The sequence below is a fragment of the Budorcas taxicolor genome, chromosome 25, assembly GCF_023091745.1.
Source record: "Budorcas taxicolor isolate Tak-1 chromosome 25, Takin1.1, whole genome shotgun sequence".
Classification (NCBI taxonomy): Eukaryota; Metazoa; Chordata; class Mammalia; order Artiodactyla; family Bovidae; genus Budorcas; species Budorcas taxicolor.
The window spans coordinates 34,894,482-34,906,486 of NC_068934.1; the positions used below are offsets into that span (position 1 = coordinate 34,894,482).

General features: G+C 49.3%; 1 protein-coding gene across 1 annotated transcript in view; it reads right to left on the reverse strand.

The window, feature by feature from the left end:
• NTM (neurotrimin) overlaps positions 1-12,005 on the reverse strand; it is a 409,793-nt gene that overhangs the window by 110,243 nt on the left and 287,545 nt on the right. The window contains exon 3 of the mRNA XM_052661943.1: positions 11,520-11,645. Within this exon, the coding sequence (XP_052517903.1) occupies positions 11,520-11,645 (126 nt within the window). The remainder of the gene's footprint in view (positions 1-11,519; positions 11,646-12,005) is intronic.

The window sequence follows — 12,005 nt, forward strand, 5'->3', positions numbered from 1 at the left end:
CAATTATTGAGTAAATAGTTGAATCAATGTAGAAACAACCAAGATTGTTTTGTCCAGAAGATTTTCTGGGCACAAAAATCCATGTCACCTTCTCTGCTTTAATCCTTTCTGGAGATGATGGGTGACAGAGGAAATAAATCAATGGAGGGAAGAAGGCATCCGTCTTTCTCGATCACGCAGATGTCTGGCCGAATATTGTCAACCATTGTGACCCCGGTGAACCATCCAATAAAGGGCAAAGCAGTGACGTGGGGATTTAGGAAGGAGCATGAGGCCTCCTGGGCTCCCGACCTGTTAAACACAAGGAGCCCAGAATCTGTCAGAGTAATGATGAAGCCCAAAGTCATTCCTTTTAACTCTTGCTAAGAGAAGAGAAGAGGGATTTGTTTGCGGGGCTAGGGGAGAGGGTTAATGTAGAAGAATCAACCTCTGTTAGAGTAAAGGGTAGGATGACGCTCTTAGGCAAGGAAGGGCTACCTAGTCCTGACCCCAAACACCTAGGCAACCAGGGGACATCTGGAGAGCGTGTGCAGCCCAACCTCGAGGGAGGCTGGCCCCTGGATCTGGAAGAACGGGAATTGGTATTCTGCTGATTGCTCTCTGACTGTCCTGGCTCCAGCCGGAAAGGCATTTTACACCCCTAGGAAGATGAAGTGTGCCAAATGCCACAAGGACACGGAGCGAAACTGAATGGAATCAGATAATGAAAAACATAGCCTGGCATCCAGCAATTTCTTTTCATATCTAAAGCCGTTAAAGTGTAAAACAACCTAATAATAACAATCAAAGCAGAAGACATACCATTGTGTGAGTGAATGATAGTATTTAACATGAGGAAGAAATATATCGAGTCAGAGAGCAGCTGCCACACTGCCAGGCGTGCTCCATGGTCCGGGGGGCGGGGGAGGGAAGAGAGCCTGAAGCTCACACAAGCTGCTCTGGGGAGGACGATGCCTCCCTTGAGAACTGAGCGCTGGCCGCGTGTGCTGGGGCTGTGTCCGCTGCTCTCGGAGGTGATGGTACAAAGATCCACTGGAAGGCACCTGAGAGCCTGGGGAGGATGGAGCATGCTGGCCCGGCACGGAGCCCAGCCTGGAGCCCAGGGTCTAGACAAGAGTATGGCTGAACTTGTAGGAATACTGTGGAAAGCTGGGAACCCAAGGACCACAGAGTCTGGGCAGAAAGGAGGCCTGAAAGAGAGCAGTCATGTCCCAGAGATGGAGAAGCCACGGGTCAGAAGCAACGCAGGGAAAAGAAAATGAATCTTGGAGAAAAACGAACATCGTATCTTAACGCATGCATATGGAATCTAGAGAAACAGTGCTGATGAACCTACTTGCAGGAAAGGATGGCAATGCAGATATAGACAACGGGCTCATGGACACAGTGCAGGGGGCAGAGAATGACGAACGGAGAGAATAGCACCAGCCTATAAACACTGTCGTGTGTAAAGTGGAGAGCTGGTGAGAAGTGTACACAGGGAGCCTCGTCTGGCAGTCTGTGACAACTAGAGGGGTGGGATGGGGGGAAGGCAGCGGGGCTCAAGAGGGAGGGGGTATATGTATAATTGTGGCTGATTCACGTTGCTGTACAGCAGAAAACCAATACAACATTATAAAAATTAAAAATTACAAAGATTTTTTTAAAAAGAATACGAATCATGGAGTCAAAAAGGTTTGGAGTTGAACTTCAACTTTTTAATATCTGTGGGCCAGTTTTCCTATCAGCTCTCTATTTCTTCATTGCCAAAATGGAAATGATGCCTACTTGTAAGGGCGTCTGTAGGAGTGAAGTGATATTATGGTATGGAAAGCAAAGTGCCCGGCACAGAGCAAACAGCACCCAGCGGTGGCTCTCAAGTATGCATCACAACTGCCCGGGGATTTACCAAAATGCAGATTTCTGCATCCCCTCCGAGGTCTGGGGTGTGACCCAGGTGATGCCCGTGATGCTGGCCCAGGGACCACCCTTGGAGGGTCACGCTGTACAGCACAGCGGCTAAGCACATGCCTTCTGGAGACACTGCGGCTGTGGCTGGGGTTTCAGCTCTGCCACTTGGAGCCCTGTGTCCTGGCCCACTTGTCTATGCTCCAAGCCTCAGCCCCCTCATCAGTAAAGCAGCTCATCACAGGACCTGCCTCACACTGCTGTTGAGAAGAATTCATACGACTCTGGCAGCTTTAGAAGAGTGGATAGCATGTTTTTGAATATCCTCAGAGTCTTAGTTATTGTGGTTGGATAATAGAGACCCTTCCATTCAGACTCTAGGGAAAAAGCAGTCATCACAGGTCAAGACAAGATGCAGGATGGAAAAGCAGGTGTAATGTCAACGCATCACAGCAAAGTCCTCGTGGCCAGGACAATCTGGTTGCAAACTGTCTCCAAGCTCTCCTGGCAGCTCCTGGTGAGTCTTGGCTATGGGATTCCTGAAGCCCTCATCTGGTCTACGGGGATTCCTCGGAGAGGAGGTTTCATGGCTGTAGTGGAGGGTGATGCCCTGCAGAGGCCCTTCTGTACCCTCCAAAGAGCTGCCTGTCAGGTATGCTCCTCAGAGATGGGGTCTCCTGGCCTAGAGGGGCTGCTGTTTTAACCGGCCTTTGTAATAACTGAGCCAGGGCGGCGGAGCATCTGTGAGGAAGACAATACAATCTCTCTGCTTTTTTGTTTCCTTTTTCGTTTCATCAAAACAGTTCTGCTTGGTAACGGTCACCAAGTACCCGCATAAATAGCCCAAGACTCGGGAGAGCGTGGGGGAGGATGCTGTTAGCAGTGCCTGCATTCAGCAGACGTCTCATTCTACAACATTTTTCAAGGGTTTTAAAATAATTGGGTAAAACCACAAACAGCGTCTGTGGTGTGCACTCCTGCCCTCGGTTTCTAGACGGAGGCTTGATTTCATATGTTCTCAATTGAGGCACATTGAACTCATTAATTTCCCCACTAGTCTTTTTATGATTTCCCTCTTCTTTGAAGTAGGAAGCTGCACAGCTCTAATATTGCTTTAAACCAGATCATAAATATTAAACTTACAAAACCCTTATTGACATTGGCAAATTTTACCCTAAATGTATCTATGTAGCCATAATGTTACAGTTAAAGAAAATTACAGAGTTAAAAGAGTGATCTATAAATGTCTCTCTCCACTTCCCTCTTTGCTACCTTTATCTGTGTTTAAACCATTTACTTAACGAGTTTGTGGATCGCTTTGCCCCATACCTGAAGATGGACCACTGGTTTATCTGTATCATAATGAACTGCTTTCTCTGTACAGGTTGGACCTAATACCGTATGCACCTCTGCTCCCTGGGACAGGACATCCACCACTTTCCATTATGATGCAATTATTTTTTTTCTCCCACCATCAATGAGTGCTGTAATATCTTTTGCAATAGCAATTATGTGTTCCCTCCTGGGATGGCTACTTGGGGTACTCTGGGAATTTTAATCAAGCACCTATGTTAATTAGAAAATCATGGGAGTGAGGGAGGTGCTGAGGAAGCACCTTTGACTATCTATCCTTTCTGGCAATTGACCGAGCTTGAGTCCTTTTGTAAGGACTTAACCTTTTCAGAGGAAGGAATTTTAATTTCCTCCTTTTTGTTCTTGTCTTCTGGGTGGGAGAGAAGAGGAAGAGCTGGCCTGAGTGACGGAAGCCACCAGGGTTAGGCGCCTGCTGTATGTTGTCAGCTGGCCACCCTGCATTGGGAAGCATGACTATCAAGCCACTTCGACCTTGGCAGGGCCTGGTTAGCTCTATTCTACAGACCAAGTGTCTGAGGCTCAGTCCTGGGTCACTAGGGAGCCTGTTCCTGGGGCGGGGAGGGGCAGGTGGAAAGGCATTTCTCATACAAACTCCTTTGATTGGTTTGTGAAATGTGATGATGCAGATATGACATTCCTGGATCTTACCCTTTGCTTGCTAAAGTTGATTTTGTTTTAAATTATGCACCAGACTCAACTTTAAAAAGGGGAGAAACATACTCTATCTGCACTACAGGACACTCGGCCCTTCCATGGTCCCCTACAGTGCCTGCCACCGTCAGGCACTGCGCTCGGCACTGGAGGTAAGGCAACCGCAGGAGGCCTGCCGCTGCTCCCCTGATCCCATGGACACGGGGTCAGGGAGTCCTCCAGAGCCTTGGAGCAGTGGCGAACAGCACCGCCGTGCAGAGTGCTGTGGGGTCTTGGGCGGAAGGACCGAGGTGCTCTGCTGGAAGAAAGTCACCAGAGGCTCTCAAACAGGTAGCCTTTGAGTCTGGTCTTCAGAAAAGAGTAGGACTCAATTGAGAAGCTGCAGGGAGATATGTAAGGAGAGCAGGGTGAGTCCTAGGAGGAGGTGAACCTCAAGCCCCAATGTGACCCACAGCACAAGCCGGAGGGCCCTTGGGGTCTATGACCAGATCCTGGAAGTTCTAGGTGCTTTGCCGAGAAGCAGGAACAAAATCCCAAGAAAGAAGGGGACCCAGGCACTGAGCTGTCGAAGGGAATGCAAATGCAGCTGGACCTGCCTTCAAAATCACCCATTTCGGGAAGGTCACTGCCAGCCAGGACAAGGAGTCACTGCAGGTGGTCAGAGCCTCAGACAAGGGCCAGACACTGCACACGTCTCAGAAGAAAGGACCAGGTGGACCATTCTCATCTGTCCTCAGGAAGCAGATGGAGAGAGCAGACACTCTGCTCATCACCCCAGCCCACCTGTGGGAAGCAACACCTCAGGGAAGAAGCCTTCTGCTCACTGCCTCGCCCGGATTCCAACCTTCCAGTGGAAGACAGGCGGGCCCCTCACAGCTCAGCAGGTCCCCTTGCCAGGGAGCCTCCCTGACATGGAGCCAAAGAACATAGATCCCCAGGCCGCCACTCCTTCAGGCCCCTGTTTCTCAGGAACTTAGGCTAATCCCTGGCTTCACACACCTTGGCCGTGACTGGAGAGGTGATTCAGTTACTGAGGTCCGTGCCCCCTGCACCCCCACCTGGCTTATGGCAGAAAAGATATATCGCTTGTACCGCTAATTTCAGGGCAGCCACCAGAACAAGGTTCCACGAGTTGTCCAGGGTGGGCGTAGATAGAGGCCTTTCAAGAAGATCTTTGTCTTTCCTGCGTCTTTTTTTTGGCCCCCTCCTTTGGGGTGGTGAACATCGGTGGGCGAGGTGAAGCCTTGAGTCCCACTTTGTCCTCCTTCCCTCCCATCCCCGGCGCCTCTCTGCCGCAGACTTCTTTTCTCGTTGGCCGTCCTAATGATCCCTGTGCCACGCGGGGCCCCTGACGCGGGTGCTGACAGGCTGCTCATTAGTGCCAGGGTGCCGCGTCAGCCGGTGGCATGCTGGAGCTCCACTGCTGACACCCTTCCGCAGAGCTGTCACCAGAGTTGCGGCACCTGCCAGCTTTGGTTGAACTCAAGCTGTGATACTTCCAGTGCCAATTAGTGTGCCCGTGTCCTGCTTGGCTGGGGAGGGAGGCCTGTCAATGCTGACAAATGGGAAACAGGTGGGCATGGGGCCAGGGGAGGGCCTGGGGGGGCGGGTCAGGGAGGGCTCAGAACACTGGAGAAGCCCTCCCATCCGCGGGTCACCCTGTCCTTACCAGCTGGTGCCTTTGAAGGCTCTGAGAAACAAGGATGGGCCTGGACAGCCGACAGCCCCCTGGGTCCTCAAGTCCAGCAGGAGAGCTCAGGGAGGAGGTGGAAGGGAATGGGCAGCGGAGGCAGGTGGCCCACCCCCACAGGTGAGGGTGTGGAAGGCTTGCAGAAGCATCCACTCTGTGCTGTGGGAAGAGATGGACTTGGTGTGCAGCTCAATGGATGGAGAGTCTGGCTCTAACTCTGCACCCCCCAACCCTGGGGTCTTTGTGGGGCCTGAGAAGAAACACTCCACCTCTACTCCACCTCACTTCATACACTGAAGGATGGAGGGGGGACGTTTTAAATAATATTTCTTTTTTTTGTACTGATTTCTTTCTTTGTATTATTATTATTATTTTTAACCCATGAGGAACAGTACATTTTCATGGACTACTGACATCATTCTCTCTGGGAATACCCAGGATTGATTTACAAAACCATTGGAAGTTGTTGCGGGTTTAGGCACAGGCGGGTTGGGATGATGAGCAAGTGTGCAAAAGGCTCAGGTGCCCGGAAGGGCCTGGTGAATTACGTGTCAGAGAAACACAGACATTGCAAGAGAGACTGCAGTGAGGCAGGGATAAGGGCAGAAGGCAGCGCACCCGAGATCCACTTCCAAAGATGATCGGGAGCCATCTCAGCCCTTGCAAAAGAGAACTCGAAAAGGAGTCACTCCTTCAAGGAGACGTCCAGCTGCCACAGCAGCTGCCCCGCCAGAGGGACTTTGAGAAAGACTTGAGAAAATCTCCTGAGAAAAAGACCAGAGAAAATCTCCTGGAGACTCACTGGGAGAGTCTCAGCAAGAAACACACCAGCTCTGGACCACAATATCAAGTGGAGGAGAATCCCTCAAGGATGCAGATGAAATATTTGAATAAGGTAGGAGAACAGTCATGCCCTTGGGGGTACCAGCAAGCACAAGTGCTGTTTATGGAATCAACACATATTTCTTAGATGCTTTCTGGGTGCTGGGTATTGAGTTAGGAGGTGGAAGATCTGAGAAAAGAGAGACACAGGCTCTGGTCTCAAAGAACTCATGAGCCAGAATCTGGACATCTCTGTGGACTGATCCCTGGACCCTCCTGAGCCCCCAGCCAACACCCAAGTTGGAAGCTTCCTCTCAATAGCCTTGGTGACATAGTCATTTTCAGTGTTGTATTTGATGGGATAAAGGCTGAGGTAGGTGTACCCAGGAGGACTGCTTCTTTTAGGATGGTCAGGGAGTCCAGACCCCATAGGTACAGTAGCTGAACTCAGCCTTCAACTGGGTTTCATGAGGTGGAAATACAGAAATCTCAGCTTCCTCTCTAAAGTTCTGACAGCCCAGCGGAAGCTGGAGACATAAAACTGGGCTTTGAGAATACTTTCCTATGAATTGTGAGGTCCTAAAAAGCATCTCTTAGGACACACTGGAAGAGATGGGATATCTGTTTACTTAGAAGACTCGGAGGAATAGACAGCATTAAAGGTATTCTTTTGGATAGGAAGAGCTGTGCTGAGATACGTTCTTGAACATCTCGAGAAGGCAAAGAGAAGACAAGACATAGAATCACAAGTGGCGGGGCAGGGAGGGGGCTGTGTCTGCGGGACTTTGGGGACCACTGCTGGTCCTTCAGTGCCTGGAGCAGCAGGTTAAAATGGGGGATTCGGCAAGAGGCCCCTGCAACATTTGTGTAGCTCTAGGTGGCATTTCTGTAGGAGAAAGTGAGATGGGCTTTTTGTCCTGAAAAGACCAAGGCAACACCTGATCCCTTCCAAACGGTGTGTACAGTGAGGGCAGGTATCTCTACAAAGCTGGTACACCTTCTCCTTGAACCCCTGGGAGCTCTAAGTACATGAGGGGAGCCAATAAGACATGCAACCAGTACCAACGGGTGAAATGTTACTTCTCACATTCCACGGCAATGTCAAGAGGTGGCCTTAGAAGTTTTACCTTCTCTCTATTCTGGACAGGGACAGCTGACACTTTCGCCTTCTGATGTAACGTGCCAAGCAGACACATTCTGAGAAAGACCCTGCCAGCCCCTCCCCACCATAAGGTCACTCCCAGCTTCTGTATATCTGGATACATAAGCCACTATTATACAATGGTGGTTAACACTTCTTTATTTTGTTTCCACATAAAAGGCAGTGAAAGCTGGGACCTTATGTTAAGTGAAATAAGTGAGAGAGAGAAAGACAAATATCATATGATCTCACTTATATGGGGAATATATATATATACACATACACAAACTAAACCAAAACACATAGATATGGAGAACAGAATAAAGGTTACTGGAGGGGAGGTGGGGTGGGGACAGGTAGTGAAATGGGAGCAGGGAGTCAACTGTATGGAGGTGGATGGAAGCCAGCCTTTTGGCGGTGAGCTCACTGTAGCATATACAGAAGTCAAAATATAATCTTTTATGCATGGAACTTATACAATGTTATAAACCAATGTCAGCTTATTGCAGGGAGCACCATATGAGTTGTGATAGAGGATACTAGGAGTTTCCAGAAATGTGAAGAACAAACAGATCACTCAGGAGAGAAGACGTAGTGAAGCCATCAAGGTTGCCCACAGTGCTTGGCCCGGGTCCGCCCTCCGGACGGAGGGCTTTCAGGGGTGTGAGTATAATAACAATGACCTTGACTGAGTGACCTGCCCACACAGAGTGGCACCAGGGATGACAGAGGCTCTGTCTGTGGAGACTTCGCTCGGGTGCAGCGCATCTTTTCTTCCAAGGAACCCCCATCTTGTCCACTTGTATGTAAAATAAGCCGCATTTTGCAGACACTTAGTAGGGTGAGATGAAGCTCTGGCCGCTAAGGGTCTCCAGCTTCAGTTTGGTCTCAGCCACAGCCCAATGACAGCTCTCATCTCCAAATAATCAGTCACCGAGAAAGCAGCACCCCGTGAGCCCCGAGGTGATTAGTTACCACGTGGCATGTCTCTCGTCAGCTTGAATCTGGGTAGCTAATCCTGACCGGGGATCTGGGAAAAGCTGCGTGTCTAAATTACTCTGATCCACAGGTAGATTCTGATTATCCTGCTCCTCTCCATCTTGATCCATCTTCTGTTTCCATAGCAGCTAAAACTCCAGGAAAATGGATGCCTCTGGCCAGGGCTCAGGTAAAGTCTCCCGGGAAAATGAGGCGGCTGGATGGCCGGGGTTGGGGAAGGATGCTAACGTACAGCGGTGCAAACCTCAGCAGGAAGAACGGAGAAGGTGCCAACGCAGTGGGGAGACAAAAGTGATTGTGAGGGGAAGACAGAGAAAAGGAGATGACAATGTGGGATGAAATGGGATGGAAGAGGAACGTGCAGGAGGCTGTGAGAGACGGGAAAGCAGAGAAAAAAAGAGCATGAAAGGGCAGGACAAAAAGAGGAGATGTACGGAGGAGAAGGGAAGAAAGGGAAGAAAAGGAAAGGAGGAAAAAGAACCTAGAAAAGGACAAAGAGCTGCAGGGCCACAGGAGGGATGAGAAAAGACATCAAACAGGAGTCAGAGGCAGACTTGCAGGATGGAGGGCCAGGTGCTTCCTGATAGAAGCAAAGTCCATGATGCTGAGCTGATGAATGCTCTGCGGATTCTAAAGGCACGGACCGTTCCAGCGTCCAGCGGCACTGAGGACCCGACATTTTCAGGGATGAATGGCGTGCACCTTGAACCAGAAAGTCTGTCCACCTGAATTCCCTTCCCTGGGATGTGCCCCAAGACCACTTTTCATCACTAGCGATCTTAGGTACAGTGAAACCTCCTCCAAGATTGTGGGCCATGCCACCTGCAAGGTCAGTTGCAGTTGAGAGACTGGCAGAAATGCAAGCATCTCTCTGATTCCCTCGCTCACAGTGGAGGCCTCAAGTGCAGTGGCTACGGAGAGTTCTCAGGGTTTCAGCTAAACACACTGAAAATCTCACCTCTTCTGTGACAATGTCCTTAGGGTGACTTGTCACCCCAAGTGAGGGAATTTGCTATCTGGGGCCTATGCAGTCTTCTTCAACTGATTGCATTAAATCCCAGGTGTAGTGGACCCTGCGATGCCCTGCCTTCTTCAGGAATGGAGGATGCCTGCCCCGGGGTGGACCAGACAGTCCTCAGCTCCAGTAGGAAGAGAGATACCTGGCCTGGGCTCACAGCTCAAATTCTCTGACCAACTACGGTCCTGTTGTAAAAGGTCACCCCCATACCTTCAGTAGGGGACAATCCGCCCTGTCTTCAGAACACCCCACAGGCATCCTGCTCTCACACATGGCACCACAGTCAACCTCTCCCCCAGCCTGACCCCCACTGCCCTTTCACAGGGCTGAGCCCAGGGCCACCTCTGATAAACTTCTAGCTCACCAATCACCATCTCAGGGTCTGGTTTAGAGGGACTCAGGCTGTAGCACCAAACAAATGACCACTCCTGCAATGACTTTAGCATCTTCATTTTTATTGAAGTATAGTTGATATACAATAGTGGATTAGTTTCAGATGTACAACAGAGTGATTCAGTTATATCTATCTATCTATCTATCTATCTATCTATCTATCTATATATATCTCAAATTCTTTTCCATTATAGGTTATTACAAGATATTAAGTATAATTCCCTGTGCTTTACAGTAGGCCCTTGTTGTTTATCTATTTTACAATAGTGGGTATCTGTCCTTTAGCATCTTAAACCTTCATAAGCCAACGATGCCTACATATAAACACACACATATATACATACATATGTACATGAGTGTATTTTAGGCTAGCCAGATACAAGCAATGAAATTTAAGGATTTTTATTCAGGTCTCAGCTCAAATGTCACCATGTCAAACACCTTTCCTGACCAAACCTCTTGTCCTTCTGTCAACATACCCTGTTCTATTTTCCCATCCTTATCGCCACTTATTATTATTATTAATATCACTGGTTATTTGTATCGTGAGGATGTGAGCTCATGAGAGCAGAGACTTGCCTGTTCTGGCTTATCGCTATATCCCCAAGCACTCAGTCAACATTTAAGAACAAATGAAACCATGTAACGCGCCTTGCATGAAAGCTAGCTTTATAATATATGACGCCCATGCTCAGTCCCTTAAGTTACGTCTGACTCTTTGGGACTGTAGCCCACCAGGCTCCTCTGTCCATGGGCTTCTCCAGGCAAGAATACTGGAGTGGGTGGCCATGCCCTCCTCCAGGGGATCTTCCCGACCCGGGGATCAAACCCTCGTCTCCGGCATCTCCTGCACTACCGGTGGATTCTTCACTGCTGAGCCACCGGGGAAGCCCTTAATAAATGGCATCTCGCTTTAAATTGTTAAAGTTTAAGGTTCAGTCTATGCAAGCACAAAACAACACTTGGTCTGGTCTACAAAACACCTAGATTAGACAAAGTGAGTCATGCAATCTAGTCACACATTAAGTGATTTTTGTTATCTAGGATTAATCAGAGGAGAACGACACAAGGACTCATGGCCTGGAGACCAGATACTTGGCAACGTTGAAGCAGCACAGGCCGGGAAACGTTCCTTTTAGGAACGTGGCCATTCCAAGCTCTCATCCATCATTGTGTGTCTGTGTTTTCTCTCTCTTACCACAGCCAGCTGAACAATGCCACCAACACCGAACTGAGCACTCTACCGTCCAATGTGAACAGAAAAGTCACCCAGGACATCTCACCACCCTTTCACCCAGAAACAAGGGAGATCACTCTCCCAGGGATTGCATCAATCCTCCAGTGTGATTTCTGGACTCCTAGAGGTTATGCCCGTCTTGCATTGAGAACACCGATATTCTCTGCGGAGCTACGAGTATGCTGTTATCAGGCCACCAAGAATGCGGGATCCTTGTGACCAGGCCACCAGCACCATAACCTCCTGCCACAGCCAACGATTCTCCCACTTCCTCGCATGACACGATGTCCCAAGCCGCTTCTCTTACCTTTGGGGGAGATGTGTCTCCAGGTAACCGTGGGCTCCGGTCTACCCGTTGCTATGCAGGTGAGGCTGATGTTGTTGCCTTCGTTAATGGAGATATCTGAAGAGATCTCCACAATTTTGGGAGATACTGTGGAGATGAAACAGGCAGAAGGAAAATTAAAATTTTGCTGAGATATTTCTTGGTTGTCTTCAAAGGGGAGAGGGCAGAATAACCCAGGGACAGAAACACAGGGGCTACAGTCAATGAGGAGGAACTAGAGGGATCACCTTCCACTTGAGAGAAACATCTCATCTTGACTTCAGCTTCTATTTCCTCCTATTTAAAGGCAATGTCGGAGAGCCTGGGAAGGTGGCTCAGATGGTAAAGAATCTGCCTGCAATGCAGAAGGCACAGGTTCGATCCCTGGGTTAGGAGATACCCTGAAGAAGGGAATGGCAACCCATTCTGGTGTTCTTGCCTGAAGAATTCCATGGACAAAGGAGCTTG